At 38.7% G+C, this 17,957-nt stretch overlaps 1 protein-coding gene across 7 annotated transcripts in view; it reads left to right on the top strand.

Moving 5' to 3' along the window:
- The window catches only part of PTCH1 (patched 1), a 75,111-nt gene that overhangs the window by 27,083 nt on the left and 30,071 nt on the right, over positions 1 to 17,957 (top strand). For 6 of the 7 annotated variants that reach the window (XM_054185293.1, XM_054185292.1, XM_054185296.1 and 3 more), the window contains 10 exons: positions 2,473 to 2,662; positions 3,965 to 4,034; positions 4,147 to 4,238; positions 5,695 to 5,893; positions 6,532 to 6,653; positions 7,954 to 8,101; positions 8,894 to 9,025; positions 9,329 to 9,484; positions 10,112 to 10,210; positions 11,532 to 11,657. In XM_054185293.1, the coding sequence (XP_054041268.1) occupies positions 2,473 to 2,662; positions 3,965 to 4,034; positions 4,147 to 4,238; positions 5,695 to 5,893; positions 6,532 to 6,653; positions 7,954 to 8,101; positions 8,894 to 9,025; positions 9,329 to 9,484; positions 10,112 to 10,210; positions 11,532 to 11,657 (1,334 nt within the window). The remainder of the gene's footprint in view (positions 1 to 2,472; positions 2,663 to 3,964; positions 4,035 to 4,146; positions 4,239 to 5,694; positions 5,894 to 6,531; positions 6,654 to 7,953; positions 8,102 to 8,893; positions 9,026 to 9,328; positions 9,485 to 10,111; positions 10,211 to 11,531; positions 11,658 to 17,957) is intronic. The other variant, XM_054185295.1, reaches the window with a different exon arrangement.

Below are 17,957 nucleotides of genomic sequence, written 5' to 3' on the forward strand. Positions count from 1 at the left end.
TTTCCTCTGCAGTCTACATTTATTGTTTCTTTGTACCTGAGTGTTATGTTGTATAGTATCTACATTCGCCTGTGGAGTTATCTTTATTCTCTTTGGCTGATGAAATGTACATAATCGACGTATCAAAGAAATAATTAAATGGCGTAATGCCTTAAAAAGAATGCGGAGTGGATCTGCTGCTGGGTTCTGGAACACGTGCACGCCTTCTTGGGTGGTTTTGCTATTCCTGTTTTGAATGTTAAAGAGGGAAAAAAACAGCTTCTGTTCTCATGACTGGCTTGTGTGATGCAATTTTGATTAGCTAAATCTGCCTTGTTCAGTGAAGTTAATGTGGTTTGACAGGACCTTGATTAGGAAGCAGTCATTTCTGTTGATAGTAAACAGTTGGTCACTTTCAGGAGAGATAGGAATGCCACCCTTTGTCTTGCATGAAGTATGATTTGTTGGTTCAAGTCCTGGTTAAATTCAAAAGGAATGTATGGGTGGAATAGAAGAGAATATAGCACCAGGAGTAGAAGTTGATGGTAGACTCCACAGCCCTCACAGAATTGGGGCTTTATTGTCTTGTCTGGCATCGAGACACAAAAGGAGGAGACAGACATTTTGTCTTTGGAAGCACTTGGAATGTAAAGGACTGCAAAAGAAAGCTCTGGTTTGAAGACAAACATATTATGTTAACTCTGCTCCCTTACTCCCATCCCATATTCCTGTAAGATAAAGGAAAATTTATTAGCGTGTGATAGACTATTGGTTGATGGAAAAAGGCAACAGTGAGCATGAACATAAGCCTGATGGGTGAAAGTATTTTTAGGGTTTAATTCTTGATAAAAATTAACAATAGCTTTTTGTTATCATGCATATGCAGTCTCAATGATTATATGATCTCTCACTGTAATAAGAGGGATATAAAGAAGTTATAAAGGGACGCTAGGTAAGGAAGTTGTACTTTGATTTTTATTTTTTTCTTTCTGTGAGCTGGTCGCTGTTACTTGGTGTGAAGGAGGTAATGCCACATGTCACAGGCTGAAAAAATGGAGTGCTTTGTGGAAACATTTATTTCTTCAAAGAATTCTTGAACTAGAAATTAAGCAATGCTTCATGCCAGAATGACTGTAGGGTTTAATTGTTGCGGGTCTCATTCTGACAGCTTTATCCATGCAGGGGCCCAGCTTCTTGCCTGGTGGTCCTCGTAGCCCGAAGGAGGTTACGGGTGGGTTGAGGGCCCAGGTGATTGAAAAAGTATGTCCCTGTTCAGGCTTGGGAATGTCATCTCCCACACTGCCAACTGGTTACAGATCAGTCTTCCATTACACGGCCTAGGAAGAGATAGACGTACATGCCTAATTTCTGTTCACACTGTTGCAGAACTGAACTTTGGCAGTAATTCAGATCACCAGTGCCAAGCTGACTAGGACTGAAAAAAATGTAACAAATTAGACCAGGTCTGTTGCTTGGATTTAGCAGAGCAATAAAGGTAATAAATTGTAAGGGATGGAAACAACATGTTGGTGGTATTCTTGTCCCCCTCATCTGGATGTGGTCTTGATTCAGCTAATGGACTGAATTAATTGACCCCGCCTCCCACAAGCATTTGCTAGAGAGACTACAGGGGAGGTTATATAAAGTATATGAACTCTAGCTGAATGCTTTTTGTAAGAGGGAAGATAATTTTCCATTCTTACGTAATATTTTCTGGCAAGGCAAATTGCATATGGCTCCCTCTAGAGCCCGTCAACTTTGCAGTCTCCCTTTGCCTTTTTCTTGTTTCTTTTTTTTTTTAACCATATTTTAATATGGAGCTCACGTGGGTTTAAAAACAGATGTCGCGCGTGAATGATCTCCTGTATCACAGCATGTTATGCAGGTACTGGACCCACTGGGGTAAATTAGCTGTGGGACAGTTCTTTCTGCTGCACTCAAAACTGCATCTCTATGTGAACTTGATTTTTTTTCTTTCTTATTTAAGGCTGAAAGAAGTACTCGGGCTCACTTAGTCTTTCACTCCTCCCTTTTTTTAACTGAAGAGAAACATTCTTCTTCTGCCTTTGCCAAATTATTTAGGAGAAGAGTGTAAATTAAAGCCATTTATCTTGAAATGTGCTATTGGAGCAGACTGTTTATACAAGTGTAAGAAATTGTAACATAGTATTTGGTCTGGTCTGTGAGGAAAAGGTTTTTCTTCTTTCTTTTTTCAGTTTTTGCATATGGTATATTGGTTATAATGTAGAAGAAACTGTTTGAGGCTCCAGTTTACGCATCAATGTTTTAGTGCAGTAGAGGCAATGATATTTTAATAAGGAGTATGTTTTTTGTTGCAGTGTTACTAAAATAAAGTTGTTATTAGTTGTGATCAGTTTGAGACAGAATAGTCCATGCACATGGTCAGGTTCTTCTGATTGGAGAGTGCTCATCAAGTGAATCCAGAATAAGCAGTTCCCGACTAATACAAAGCTGTTGATATTTATCCATCAGTTGGTGGACGAGTGAGTCGGGAGTTAAATTACACACGGCAGAAGATTGGAGAAGAGGCCATGTTTAACCCCCAACTCATGATCCAGACTCCACAGGAAGATGGTGCTAATGTACTAACAGCAGAAGCACTCCGCCAGCACCTTGACTCTGCACTTCAGGCCAGCAGAGTACATGTCTATATGTACAACAGGTAAGGGGAACAGCAAAAGTTTTCTTGATCATCTGTAACAGCTGAAAAATGGGCACATGCTTCCTTCCATGTATTTTTAAATGGTTAGCACTTCAGAGCCTTTCCCTTAGGACTGTGTTTTGGTGTGAATGTCACTGGTTTCTGATACTTGATGTTGTGGCATGATAACAGTGACAGGTTGCCTTTTAACAAATTAGATGGGAAAGTGCTGTTGGAAGAGATTCTGAGAGTGTAGGGCTATAAGCAGTGTGCTACAGTATTCATCATTTGTCTTGGTAAAGGAGTGATGTTTGTGCTCTTAAACATAGGACCTTATGGATGGGATTCCTAACATTGAAAATCCTTCCATATTAGGTTTGAAATCACTTGCTGACACCATCGTGAGGTACCTAATGACTGTGAAGAGCAGCACAGGTTACTATCCTTCCAATAGTTTCGATATAAAGGGAAATGCAGACGTGGCAGTGGGTGGAATAATAGCTGTTTACTAACATAGACATAATAGGGTTGGCCATCAGAGTGTCTGTGTGCACACACTGAAGGTTGGGAGTTGTGTATTGTCCAACAAAAAAATAATAAAGGAATAATAATGGAAAATAATAACTGTAGGAAGGTACCATCTTTGGGCTACTGAGATGTCCTGCTAAAGTGCTTCCTCCAGGGTTACTACTTACATGATGTGCCTAGGGGTGCTGCCTGCAAGGCACGAAGCCCCCTGTCTTTCAGCACATCCAACTGATGCCTCAGTGAACTAATACTGAGGCTCCAGTGATCTTTTACGTAGCTCCTGCCTTGTCTAAGGCGTTAGAAGTCATGGCAGTGGATGTTGTACCATACTTGAAAAAGGAAGGCAGAAATCCTAATGGTTTCTTTTCTCCTGCATGTGTGGGTCAGCTGGGAATATTCTAATCCTTTGAGCTAGAGCGGGCTTCTCTCTCATTTGTGTCACTGAGTGATATCACAAGTCACAACAGCTATAAAACGATGGATTTCTGTCCCTTTAACATGTGTTGACTAGCCTGTACATCCAAAAGCAGCTCGATTATTTTTAATGAGTTTTACAGAGAATGTGAAAAAACTGAAACAAGTGCCTAGTCTGTAACTACAAAAAGAAAGGCCTTTGCTTTTTTTGGTGAGGTGTAGTATTATCTATGCTGAACAATATTTGTTCTTTCTCAATGATTTGCTGCCTGAGGCCAGTATGTGTATATGAGTTGCAATTTTAAATGTCTGTTGCAATTTTAAAATAACTTTACAATAATTGTGCAAGAAGAAAATACTTGTTCTTTTTATTTCTTACAGACAATGGAAATTGGAACATTTGTGTTATAAATCAGGAGAGCTCATCACAGAAGCAGGTTACATGGACCAGGTATGTGTAGCAGGCATTTAGTTATAAGATTTGTGTATTCTTGTGATTCAGCTTGTGCTACTTTGATTATATTCAACTGTAACTGTGTTTTTTCCCTTTCTGATTTTGACAGATCATAGAATATCTTTATCCTTGCTTAATTATCACTCCTTTGGACTGCTTCTGGGAGGGAGCAAAGCTACAGTCAGGAACTGCCTATCTATTGTAAGCATGTTTTTTTTTTTATAACTTTCTGGTCTGACTGATTTAACTGTGTAACTACGATTTTTCAGTTGTGTTCCCATTGTTTATTCAGATTCTGGTTCAACAGAAAAATAAAAGATGAAGTGTAGTGTCTGTGCAGAAAATATGTGTGGATTATTTTTTTTTTCATTGAACAAAAGATTTTCCTTGTTCTGAGATATGATTTGTAGGCATCAGTTTAAATCCTACATTATTTTTCCCCATTCTGGTAGCATGCAAAGTAAAATGTAAGTTCCTTATTCAAGCTTTAAGAATTTTGTGCCTTCCCCCCCTCCCCCCCCCCGAAATAAACTTGTTTCTGGTGGGGTTGGTTTTGTCCTGTGCTCCCCCCCCCCAGCCCTAAAATAAAAAAAAAATAGATCGTCTGGGAACTTTATTCCTAAGTAAATGTCTTGGGTTAAATCTCAAGTCGTCGTAAGGAATAAAGAACAAATCCTTTGCTTATGAGATCATTAAAGAAACCGTATAGTATCTTTTATGGGTGGTTTCTCACAGTTTACAAGTGTGATATTATATGCCCTGAATCCTTTAAAGAGTTAATTGTTAATCTGTGCAGGCATTTTCTGTTAATTATGCAAGAGTTAGCATTTGAGTTATTGTTTCTGTCCTGGTTTGCATGTCTCTGTAAAAGCAATTTGCAATGGCCATCTTCTAACCTTTAGTGTACAGTTTTAGATGGGGAAATAAGGGGGTTTGTGTTTTCTGGTTGGGAGATTCGGAATAATGACTTAAGCCTGGTTAAGCAGATACAGTGTGGTTTGAACCACAGAATAAGGCAGCCAAAAGCCTTTCTAGTCTGTCAACATCACAAATTCAGAAGTGGGGGGTGGGAGATGTGACAGTGATAGTGGTGACAGCCATGGTAGCAGGAAAGCTTGATCGTTGATAGTCAAGCTGCCAGGGCATTTGAAGGAGCACAGTATTGTTATAGATAAACAAAGATCAACTATATTGATTGATTACATTTGCAAGATGATTATTAGACTAGCAAGAAGTAATCTGATACTATGAGAAAGGCTTTCTTTCCTCAGCCCCCTCTCCTCTTCCCCCTCCCCTCCCCCCTAATTCTTTGAAGCCGCAGTTGGCTGCTTTTTTTGTTATTTAGGTGCTTGATGATTTGTTTTGCTTTGCTTGTAAATGGAGGTATTTTTAATCTGTGATTCCATTTTATACAATAACTTTGTAAGAACTGAGTATTTTTGTTAAAATTACAACTGAGCTGCAAGAAAAGTACATAAACAAATCTAATTAAAACGTGCCTTATATTTTATGAAACAACCTTAACAGAAAAGGTTTTAGCTTGTAACAGAAAATAACTCAATTATTTGTGCAAATACAAATTTTAAAAGTATGTTTATGTCAGTACTTCTTTTGTCTTTTTTATGTGTGTGTCATTTTCCCCTGGTTTCTCTTGCAGAGGGAAGCCTCCTTTGCAGTGGATCAACTTTGACCCCTTAGAATTCTTAGAAGAGTTAAAGAAAATAAACTACCAAGTGGAGAGCTGGGAAGAAATGCTGAATAAAGCAGAGGTTGGTCATGGTTATATGGATCGACCCTGCCTGAATCCTGCTGATCCCGATTGCCCAATCACAGCTCCCAATAAAAATTCCACCAAAGTAAGTTTGCTTGTCCTTGTGCATGTCTTTTCAAGGGAGGCTGGGGTAGAGGGGGAGGTCAGAGAGAACAGAAGAAGGTACCGTTCTCTTCCAAGCAATATATAACTCATATTCTTGAGTGATGTAATTTTTCTGTTCTTGTACATGCTGTTAGCCCACAGTCACGAACTTTCCCTCATCCTGTGATGCAGTGCTTAATCCCACGTATTTAGAGCGAGAGTACAGTTGTCAGCTACTGTCCGGATGCGACACTGCGTTCACGTGGCTTTTCAGCAAACCTGGTGCCTCAGACAGACATATAGCCACTGCTGGAATACACTGGGACTATACACTCAGACCACGCAGTAAAACCTTCCTTCAAGTAGTGCCAATTTTGTTAATTTTTGTGAGGAATTTGAAGTCCTGGACCCCAGTTTGTCTGTCCCTTTATCAACCACATCAGGCTTTGGAGAAATTGCCATCTGGTCAACAAGTATCCAGCTGATGGGTTCAACTTGATTTGTTGAACACATTTCTCTTTGTAGACCTCCTAGATTGTCTTTCACATCTGTTATTCTGGTACGCTGGGTGTTCAATTAGGGTATGAGTTTGTATGAAGTTATGGAACTGATTAATTCCTTCTTTATAACTTTTTCTAGCCTCTTGATGTAGCCCTTGTTTTAAGCGGTGGATGCTATGGACTGTCAAGGAAATACATGCATTGGCAGGAGGAGCTGATCGTAGGTGGTACAGTCAAGAACAGTTCTGGTAAACTTGTCAGGTAAACAAATATTTAAAGAAAATGTCGATGTTTTTCTTTGTTAGAATTTGGGTTTGGGGGCACAGGGAGAGGATCATGCAAAATCTACTGCCCTTCATGTGTATGACAAACCCCAGTTTAGGAGGACATGCCTTAAGAACAGAATTTAAAAGAGTGATTAGACAGTTGTTTAAATTTAAGGAGGCATCATTGCTTCGTACTTCTGACTTCAGAATGATAGTGTATGTTGCTCAGAAAGAAAGCTTCTTCCTGGCAATTTTGTTGTTTAGAATGTATGTATAAAGCATTGAACCATGTTTGATGCACTGAACACCTTTGATTGTGTTTTGAAATATGATCAAAAGAAAAAGGGGGAAAAAACCATAATTTGGATAATGTACTCACTCATTTGACATCTCTCAGAATTCCAAAATCTGCACTGAACTTTTTGTTCAGGATCAATATAGAGAAAAAAATCTATTTTTATGTCCCTATGTCTTGAATTCAGTTTTGAGTGATAAAACAAACCCCTTTGTTTCAGACTTCTTGAAGAAGTCATGGAACACTGGACTTCAGTGGGGGAAAAAACCCTGTGAAATAGAACTGTCCTGAAAAACGTAGGCCTTACTAAACTAAATGAAGCATAATTCTTCCATATTTAATACAGAGAACTTTTACTAGAACTTTTAATATGAATTTTGAGTTTTTTACATTCACTGTAAACGATAAGTCTTTCAAGAAGTAGCCAAAGAATGTATTTTTAGTGAAAAATAGAACAGTTCCTTAAGCGTCTAGAATTGTTGGAGACAGTTGCATACTGTGGAAATTCAGTATGGACAGTTATCGCCATTGTGTATTCCTTGCAGTTTGTCAGGCATCAGTAGTTTAATCTGGCATTTCTCTCCAAGGAATGAAAAAGACCAAGGTTTTCAAATGACAAATTGCCAACAGCGTTTACAAAATTTCATAGAAATAAACTGTTCCTGTGGCATCCTCACCGTAATCTGCCTATCAGTCATGATCTTTATAACTGATTTGTAGGGTTACATTCCTCGCTCCTGAAACTAATCCTATTGAAAATAATGGCGAAACACTTAGCTTCAGTGAAACCAGATTTAGCCTCAGTACTGCATAGACCAGTACAGCTGCACCAGATATGCAGTAGAATAATTATACTCTGTTCAATTTTAATATGAACATGTGCCCTATAAAATCAGGAACCCCATAAGGGTCTAAATTTGGGACTTGATACCACAAAAATAATTTTCTGAAAATGCTCATTTTATGCTTCTTCCTCCTCTCCCTTCTCTCCATGTCACAGTGCCCAAGCTTTGCAAACCATGTTTCAGTTAATGACTCCTAAGCAAATGTATGAGCACTTCAAGGGGTATGAATATGTTTCACATATCAACTGGAACGAGGATAAGGCAGCAGCAATTCTGGAAGCCTGGCAGAGGATGTATGTTGAGGTAAAGTTGAAAATAACCTAGATACCATACTCTAAAGTCCTGCTAAGATCCACTGCCGCCTTTTACGGCTTTTTACAGTATTTCCTCAAGGAAGATGCTTAAACTAGAACTGAGTCATTGCCTATAGTTTTTAAGCTGATTTTTTTTTTCCCCTCAATTAAGAAGCTGCTTGGTTATTCGCATGTGAGAAGCCATGAAGGTTTTGCGCTTTGCTGCCTGGGACATTTTTGCTTTGCTGGGGCTGAGAAACAACTGAAGAGCTAGCTGGAATTGAAAAGCTTTTGGTTGGCATGGTTATCCTAAAGGTGTCTGGAAAACATTAGCCAGCCGTGGGCTGCTCTCCCAGCGGCAGCCAGGGTGGGAAGGCTATATGGCAGTGCCTGGCCTCTGTGTCCCAAGCCCTGACCTCTGCCTCACTGCTTCTGACCTCTGCAAATGGCCAGGCAGGGAGAAACAGGAGCAGCCCAAAGAGATCGCTGGCCTTGGGTTAAAGGCAAAACTTGTACTGTAGCAAATCCATGGTGGAGCTACAGGAAGAGGATTCAAGTTAAACGTTTGGAATGGTCTGGGAATGCAGTAGCCTTTCCTGAAGGATGCAAATTCTGTCTGATGATCAGTAGCTTGCAAGAAGTAGTTACCAAATACATTTGTGAGCATCAGTGTAATCTCTGTGTAGGGTGTGGGCTTTCACAGGAACATTAAGGCAAAAGTAGTTGATTTCAGATGTGTGCTATAGAAGATGGTAATAACTTTTTTCTTCAGTCAAACCAAGTTTTATTTTTCTTCTCGTAGGTTGTTCATCAAAGTGTTGCACAAAACTCTACTCAGAAGGTGCTCTCCTTTACTACAACCACCCTGGATGACATCCTAAAGTCATTTTCTGATGTCAGTGTTATCAGAGTAGCCAGTGGCTACTTACTAATGGTAATAAAATAAATATATTTAATTTTCTCTGGTAGTGGAGCAGGGCTTAAATATCTACCAGTCGGTAGTACAGAACATTTTAGGCATATTTAAAGTAAAAACTACAGTTTGTAAACTTTTGCCTCAGGCTTCTCACCTGTTCCTCTGTGTAGCATCTGTGATGTGTCTGTTCTGTTTAAAGATGTTGTAAGAATGTGTGTTTTGGGAGGGGAGAGATAGTTTTAGAGAAGGATCCATTCTAATATTTTGCTTTTTTTCCCCAACTCCTTCTCTTCCCCCCCCCTCCCTCCCCCTTTGCTTTAGCTTGCCTACGCCTGTTTAACAATGCTGCGGTGGGACTGTGCCAAGTCTCAGGGTGCCGTGGGGTTGGCAGGAGTCTTGTTGGTTGCACTCTCAGTGGCTGCAGGATTGGGCCTGTGCTCATTGATTGGAATTTCCTTTAATGCTGCCACAACTCAGGTATTTAGGAGACACAAGTCTGCTGTTAAATTACAAGTACTCTGTTAGTAAATGAACACAACTGAATCTTTGCGGGGAAAAAAAGCTGCAAAAGTATTTTGGCTCCACATTTTAACTCGTGCCTTTCTCCTGTCTCATAACTTATGCTGTGAAAAATTAAGTGATTACGCTGCCAAATGATGTTAAAGAAAAAGGCAGGTACTGTGTAGTTTTTATAATTACTAGATTCTGGGTTATAAGATTTTTCTGTGTCCCAATGTAAGGGAGGCATCCAGTTGTGCATAAGATGATGCAGGTTTTGTCTTTATGTCTGAATATAAGAGGATGCTCAAATTCTGAAAATATTTTGAATATAACTTGAATTATTATCAGATAGTCTTTGTATATCCAAAACTGGAATTACTTTTGGTGAGATTTTGTATGTGTAAGTGGTATACTGCAAGTTCCTCAGCAGCATTCCAGAATAAAAGTTAATAGCTGTATTGCATCCTTTTGATTTTCATTTTATTCGTGTATTTATGTACAGTGCAATGTGAAAGTTGTTTTAATTAGACATTTAATGGTGAGCTGCATGGCAGATCATAAAACAACCTTCTTGGGTTTTGTTTGTTTTGTTTCTCCCCCAAGGTTTTGCCTTTTCTTGCTCTTGGAGTTGGTGTAGACGATGTTTTCCTTCTGGCACATGCATTTAGTGAAACAGGGCAGAATAAGAGAATTCCATTTGAGGTAATGACAAAATGGGGATTTGGGGAAAGATAAAACAAACGTCTTCATGTAGGAAAAGATAACTGTATCCAGAATTAATTAGTAGTGATTAGAAACCCCTCCCCTTTTTTTTTTCTCAATAGATTTTCTTATGTTCTGGAAATTCTTATTCCAGAATTCAAAATACGAAATGATTGGGATATGTGTGATCCTAGAATGTTTTGGAATGTTCACATTCTTTTTTCTTTTTTTTTTTTCCAATAGTATCTTAGATTTATTTTGTCTTGAAATTTTAATTTATAGCTGTCATATAAAGGTTAATTTACATAATCCAAATACTGCCCAAATTTCAGTGAAAGTCGATTGTAAATTTAGGAACAAACTCAAATATGAGTCTGACAATTAAATGATAGAATGCTTTTAAAGAAAGAATGCAAAAATCTTAAGGTAAAAAGGAAGAGGAGGGGGACAGCTTAGAAAGCAAACATTTTTTTTTATTTGTATCATCTGTTACCTTTACTTATTTGTTATGGCCATAAATTTCAGTTATTTTATATATTTTTCTCTGTTTTTCTTTTCTAATGTTCATAACTGATGATGACATTTCAAAGCGTAACATATTAATGTTATGAACTCTAAGGTGTCACCACTTTTATGAGCCTTTCCTTTTATTGACCTTTTTACCCTCAGTCCAAAGTTTCACATCCAAAGTACAAACCTTTTAAAAGCAATTTATATTTGCACATTCTGTTTTGTACAAGCAATGTCTTCCATGTGCTCTTTGCAGCTGGTTTGGCATGAAGGCACTACAACATCCCTCTACTATAACCTCCATATGCTTCAAAATAGCCTGTTGGGTTGGGAAAGGGTCATGTGTTTATCTTGATTTCTCTGTGGTTTTTGTGTATGGTCCCTGGGTTTTGGGTTGTTTTTTTTGTATCTTCTTCAAGATACGCCTCTATACTGTTAATACATGCTTATTTTGTCTGAAAAATGAGAACACCAAGTGACTCCGCTGGTGGAAGAAACATCCTACTTAAGTACAGATATATTTGATATAATGTTAGTATCCATTTAGTTTTGTGTTCTGAAGGTAGAATCAACTTTGATATTACTTTCAACCTTCAAAAAGCACAAGCACTTCACATGTCATCAGCTTTCCTCCTGAACAGTATACTTAGTATATTGTTTATTCTTGCATTGTCTCAAATGCACATTTGTATTCAGAAATTCACTATAATAATTTTTCACTGTTACTGTGTTGTATATACAGGATGACCCCTTAATTTGTGGGACATCGCCTTATTCACTTGACTTTTAAGATACATCATTTGTTTTGCAGGACAGAACAGGTGAATGTTTGAAGCGAACAGGAGCAAGCGTAGCCCTGACATCTATCAGCAATGTCACTGCTTTCTTTATGGCTGCCTTAATCCCTATTCCTGCTTTACGAGCATTTTCACTCCAAGTAAGTTCATATGCTATTTTGTTAGCTCTTATGCAGGGTCCCATCATGGGAGGCCAGTGATGATACCTGCTAGTGGTGGTGTTAAAGTCTGCCGCAGTTCACTGAACCAGTGTGTGATCTCTGTTTACCATAGATCGGGGTAATAACAACTGCTGTCTGCCCTTGATTCTGCTCCTCCCATTTCTCATGCCTGGAGTCTCTCACATCCTGTTAGCAGGTGAAAGAATACCTTGGCCCATTACAGCTGGGTTGAGTCCAAAAGCCAAGATGTATGCAACTAAGCAGAAACAAGAAAGAGTTGCATTCTTAAGTCAAGAGTAGTAGACTGTACCGTAGTGTGTGCTGTAACATTCCTCAGTAGGAATTTAATTGTTTCATTCACATTTGTCCAATTTGCTGCTCTTAAAAACTATAACCAAAGTGCAATGACAGCAGCGGATATGCATTTGCCATATTAATTATTCCTGTAACAATTTGTACTGCCTTACTCCCAATGTAATTTTAGCAAACTTGGAGAAAACTTCAACAACTTTATGTTCCAACTGCATTGAGAGAAAATGTGAATTTTATGTGCTGAACCATGCATGTATCGCTCACTCTCCCTTTCTCTGTCCTCTTGTATTTGTTTGTGATAATGTACCTTCAGAAGTATGATATGCTGGAAGGATGCTGGAGAAAGCTTTCTTCTAAAAGCAAGGGCTCTTTGAAGAAAGCTTTGAGAGTTTCTTCCCTGACACAAGCAATTTATAGCACAGTTTGACCTTGATGCAGAGCAGGCAAACTGTACTTTTTCCGTAGTTATTTTTTCTTCTGCTGTAGCCTGGTTCTCCAATCATTTTTCATTCTTCTTGAGCCCTTGGATACGCAGAGGAAGCAAAGGCTGCAATTTTTCTTAATACATGTGGAAATTATTGCTGTTTTTAGATATTTAGGTATGCCTGCATTAGGCTGTAAAATGGTAAACAGTTTGTGATTGCAGTTACGTTTCCAATAAACATTAGTTTACCATTTCCTTCTCAATAGGCAATTTGGTAGTGAATGATAGAGAAAGTGAAAGCCTCATTGGTTTTTTGCATTGCTTAGCAGATGTCTGTGGCAAGTAAAACTTGATTTTTAGTCCTGAATGGTTAGCCGTATTTAGCTCTGCTGATTTGCCAAAACCTAGATGTCTTCTCTTAGAGGTGATGTGGCAGTGAATTGTTTTATTTTATGGCAAAGACCAGCATCAGTGTGTGAAATATTTTTGGAAGTGTACACTTCGTCTATTGGAAGAAGTTACTTACGTCTCCTCAGTCTGTGGCCCAATCTCACACATTGAACATGCACCTTAAGCAGCTAACAGGATACTGGAGATCTCCACCAGGAATCAGAGGAGAAGGCTTGTTTTGTCAGGCTTTGTAGTACCTGTGCTTTAGAGAAGTTACTTCAGCCTAAACGTATCTCATAAGAAGTATTCAACAGAGGTGGGCCATTTTTTCCTAATTACTGCTAAACTGTTGAGGGGGAGCCACCAAATGAATTCTTCTCTTATCTGATCAAATTTTGCTCAGCCTTTCTCTGTTCTCATTCTCCACATCAGAACATGAGAAGTTGCCTCTGGAACATCTGTTTGGGTGTAATTGTTACTGCAATCTGAGGGTAATTTAAATATACCTTTCCTAAAGACTCATCTTTTTGCCTGCTGTCATGCTGTAGACTGAGTCACAGAAAGTTCAGAAAATGAAGTCTGCATAGCAAAATGACAAACAAAAAGTTTCCAGTGAGATTTCAACATACTCATGTATGAACATGTTGGTATTATTCAGAATAAAAACATCACCATCAAAGTCCTTTTTAAGGCAGTGATTAATATGGAATCTATGTGTAGGAGCATTTGGGTGTCCAGAAATGAATATTTGAGTTGCTAAATCTTTTCTCACACGTATCTGTAATTTGTCTTTGTTTGCACATAGTAACCCCTTATATGTATGTAAGAGATGTAAAAATGTGCAGAAAAGGGCAGCTGGAGACCTGTGATGAGGATTTATTGATGCTAGACAATATATGTAGCTGATAGGTATATAAGTTAGGAACCATTAAAATAACATCCTTTGTTGTTGGAAAGGAACATCTATTACTTGCTTTGTCTAGCTTCACCAGGTAAAGTCAAAATGGGGTGATACATTAATCACAGCATTCAGAATCAGATAACCATGTCAGATTTTGGTGGGTGGTCTGTATTTATATATGGATTTCTTTATTTACAGTCTTCTTCCTCCGTCTCCCTCTTACTCAGGCTTGTTTAAACAAGAACTCCTTGCTGTCTTTCATAGCTTCCTAGCAAGACTTAGAAAGCAATGAAATACTGCATTTACTTTTCACAGATGGTGCCTTTTTCTCATCTAGATAGTGAATTTTTAACAGATGGGCTTAAAAAAAAGGATTCCTCTTGACCTTGTTTTGCTCTTAATTCACTTTTCTTAAGACATTGCAAGATAATTGTCAAAGTTTCCGTAACTTTTGAGGCCAAATATCTGTAAAAATAACCCAGCTGCTGAGGGAGAATAAATGGTTTCCTGCATTTGCAAGCCTAACTTTTGGTTAGAAACTTTTTGCATATCAATGCGTGCTTCTTTCTCAGCTTCTGTTCAGTTCTGCCAGCTAAAGCAGTTCATTGATACCTCTGAGTTGTTAATTCACTTTATGGAACTAAAACGCTCCGAGTCTGATGTTGTCTTGGGAGTTTACTACGGTTAGTTCTTGCTGAGTTTAAAAAAATGGGAATCAGTCATTTTGGAAGTGAGATTTTTAAAATTAATTCTGTTATGGAGATAGGGACTGGTTTAGCTTTTTCACCATTTTAATTTTTTTCATTTGTTGATCTTATTAGCCCCTTATTTAAGCAGTTTTAAGGCTTTGAGATGCTGAAGATGTCCCAAATAGTCACAAGAATCACCTGTAGGAGTGCTCAGGACTTTGAAGAGAGTAGGTTCTGAGTTTTCAGATGTGTTTAATGACTTGAAATTGTGGCGGAGGAGGAGATTATCAGCGAAATCCACTGAAAGTTTTCAAAGTTTGCAGTAGCAATGTCTTAAACATTGCCCTTTGTTTTGAGTATAAATGAAGGCAGGTAATACGGAGTGTGGGCTTGTCTCCGCTGAATTCTTCCTCAGAGAGACTATTCAGACACCTTTACAGAGTAAATTCTGAGCAGGAAAGAGAACGTACAGCTGCGCAAAAATTCATCTAACTCTTCACGCTTACACCAGAAACTTCCTCCCCTAGCAGCAGAAGAGTGGTGTGGATTCACTAATGAGCAGGGGTGGACCTTTTCCCAATAAGTCTTAGCGGTAACTTTTTCCCTCACCGTAAGAATGACAAGTTTTTTTCTTAAATGTAAAAGTGCATTACCAGGTGGTGGTGGTGGGTTTGTGGAGAGAAAGAACATAAGTTTTTAAGCTCATTCGACTACCTTACTCTGCTGAAGTGGTTTGTCCCCCTCCTGTTACCCATGTCATTTACCTTTCCCTGCTCCTGACAGGAGAATTTAACAAGCAAAATTAAAGCCTAAGGGAAAAGGGGCGGGGGGGGAGGGGGGTGCGGTGGGGGGATCCAAGTCTGTAGGCTGTCAGGAGGGAGTTGGAGATAGGCAGCAGTAGTAGGGTGGAAGTTTCCCTGACAGACCTCCTCATCTGTTCATCACCTCTGGCTATGCAGCACACCCGTTCTCCTTGGGTGGGCTGCCAGGAATGGCACAGAGCAGCACATACCTTCAGTGGGGCCCCAGCCTACCAGCCTGGCTCCCGTCTCCCTCGCTGCCTCCAGCACAGACTGCCATTCTTCTGTCTCCGCTAACAGTTGCAGCAGCAATAATATTTTTAGGCTGTGCATTATGAAAAGATGCAAAAAGCAGAGCATGTTTCTCAGGAAGTGATCAACATTTTTTTTTGATTAATGGAATTTTTTTGATACTCTCTGATCTTATTTCACTGAATGCCTTCATTTTACACCCTTGAGTAGGCCCCATTTTTCTCCCTTCTAGGACTAATCTTACTTACCTTTGTTGATTTCTCAAGGAAAAGGTCTGAAGCCCTTTCCTCTCCCATTTGACAGTTTGTCTGTGAAGGGGTGAGAGAAGATGCCCTGTCCCCAAAAATCCTAAGCATGCTTTCAGCTTTGGTGCTGCTAACAGATTTCCTGTACCCTGGAAGATCTGCTACCACAGTTTTTTGTTGGTGCTTTTCCAGTCAATGTAATTGATACAGGTATTGCCATGATCGTATTTCTTATACGTTCCCAGTCCTGGGCACCAGATGTCTAAATGGTATTGGGAGGGGAAGTGGTGCCTGATGCCTCAGGTCAGAGATTGAGTCGGCCCTCCACAGTGCTTCCTTCCCTCTCCTTATCAAGTTGCAGGGTGTTTTTTGATGGGACAACAAATTAGAATTGATATAAGAAGAATATTTTCTGTATTCAATTGCAAAAACTGAGAACTGTTACATCCTTGAAATGCTGGGGAGGTGGGTAAGGGAGAGACAGTGTGCAATATATAGGAAGTGTGGTGTTATACAAATCAGAACAGAGAAGATTGTTTAAAAATATTTTACTTGCAGGGTTAGTACATCAGCACTGGGATGGAGCAAGGGAAACTCTAGTACTAAAAAGAGATGCCATATTAATAGGCAGATTTATGGTGTGTTGTTGGATTGGTGTTGAAGCTTCTTAAGTAGTCAAATGTGAATACAACTTACTTTAATGGCATCTCTACCATACACTTCAAAGTATTAGTCCTCACGTTTAGTGGCATTTGAGTTTCAAGGATATTGGGGTCTACAAAGGGAACTGATAAGGCATGAAGCATTTGCAGTTTATGGAGCAGGAACAGAGGACTTCTGTTAGTTTTTCAGCAGTGCTGTGAAGAGTAAGAATTACTGAGTCAGACCTCAGCTGTTTGTTCCAAATCTCAATAAATCTTAGCTGATCCTTGATAGAAGATCTTGGTTAGACACAACTAATTATTCATGTTCTATGGGTGATTCAACCGTCTCTGGTTTAGCAGCAATAAAGAAAGCAGTTGTATGAACTAGGTCCAACAAACACCTTGCCCGCAACAGCAGCCATTTGTTTTTCTGACAGATTCAATTAATTCTAGAGAAGATCAAAAGGAAATCACTTAATTTTAAAGTCTTGGCTATGACCTTACATACCTTTCTGTGTGGATATTTATAAATCATTAAATAGCCATTGGACCTTTTCTCTCAAAGATGGCTAAATACTAATTTGGCTTTAAGTACTAGGTAAATGCTGTTTCAGTAGTTAAGTCTGCAGATGACTAGCAGGACCAAAATCCTAATTCAAGCAGGCTGGAGGCAACAAAAGAGAAACACCAATAAAAAAACCCATTTGTATACAATATATTTATGATTGAAATGACTAGAAGGTATTTATGTAACTAGTTGATTCTGTCATTCTCGGAAAAGTAAAAACAATATCTATTTTTTTATTACACTTTGACAACTTCAAAACCCTAAAAATCATTCAGTGTGTTAGTGCTTTGATTTTTACAGCTAAAGAGACACAAAAATAAAAATTACATTATTTAGGCAGTTTGTATTATTTATTTGATATCCAAATAAAGAATTTTTAAAACATGGATTTTGGATATCACATCTTTTGAGCTGCCAGTTTTGAGGCCTGATGTTTTAACACCAAAAGTTGCCATTCGTTTATTTTGGAGAAACGAGGGCCTGTTTATATCAGATCAGCAACTTCATTTTTGTAGCTCAGCTTTTGTTCTTTTTTATGATTGTTTTAACCCAAGCGGTCATTACTGTAGAAGTTACAGGTGGAGGCACTTGGTAGTTTATATGATTTCCTTAACATGAAACTGGGCTACTATTGAGATGGCTACTGCTTATCTAATGGGTAAAATATGAGGATTTCAAGGGTTTTTTTCACCTGTTGATGGCTCAACCATTTTTTTTCACAGTATTTCTCCTACTCTTACAACTGTCTTCCAGTCCCATCTGTGCCCAGGCTTTCCCTTTGTGATGACTAGTGCTCCTAACAATTCTGCATTACAAATAAATGCTATTAATAATAATGATAGATGCTGCACCCCATATGTTTTATGGAGATTCTCTGGGAATCTCTGTGTGGGAAAGGTTTTGAAGTATGATTTGAAAGGGGGTGGGCGGGGACGTTGGTTTTTTTTCATTACGTAATGCTCGCTTTACAAATTAAACCAAGTATTCTTGTTCCAATTTAAGATGTATTCTTGTTCCAATTTAAGACTCGTTTTGGTAGACTGGCTCATTAATC

This window comes from Rissa tridactyla, chromosome Z (genome assembly GCF_028500815.1).
Source record: "Rissa tridactyla isolate bRisTri1 chromosome Z, bRisTri1.patW.cur.20221130, whole genome shotgun sequence".
Lineage (NCBI taxonomy): Eukaryota > Metazoa > Chordata > Aves > Charadriiformes > Laridae > Rissa > Rissa tridactyla.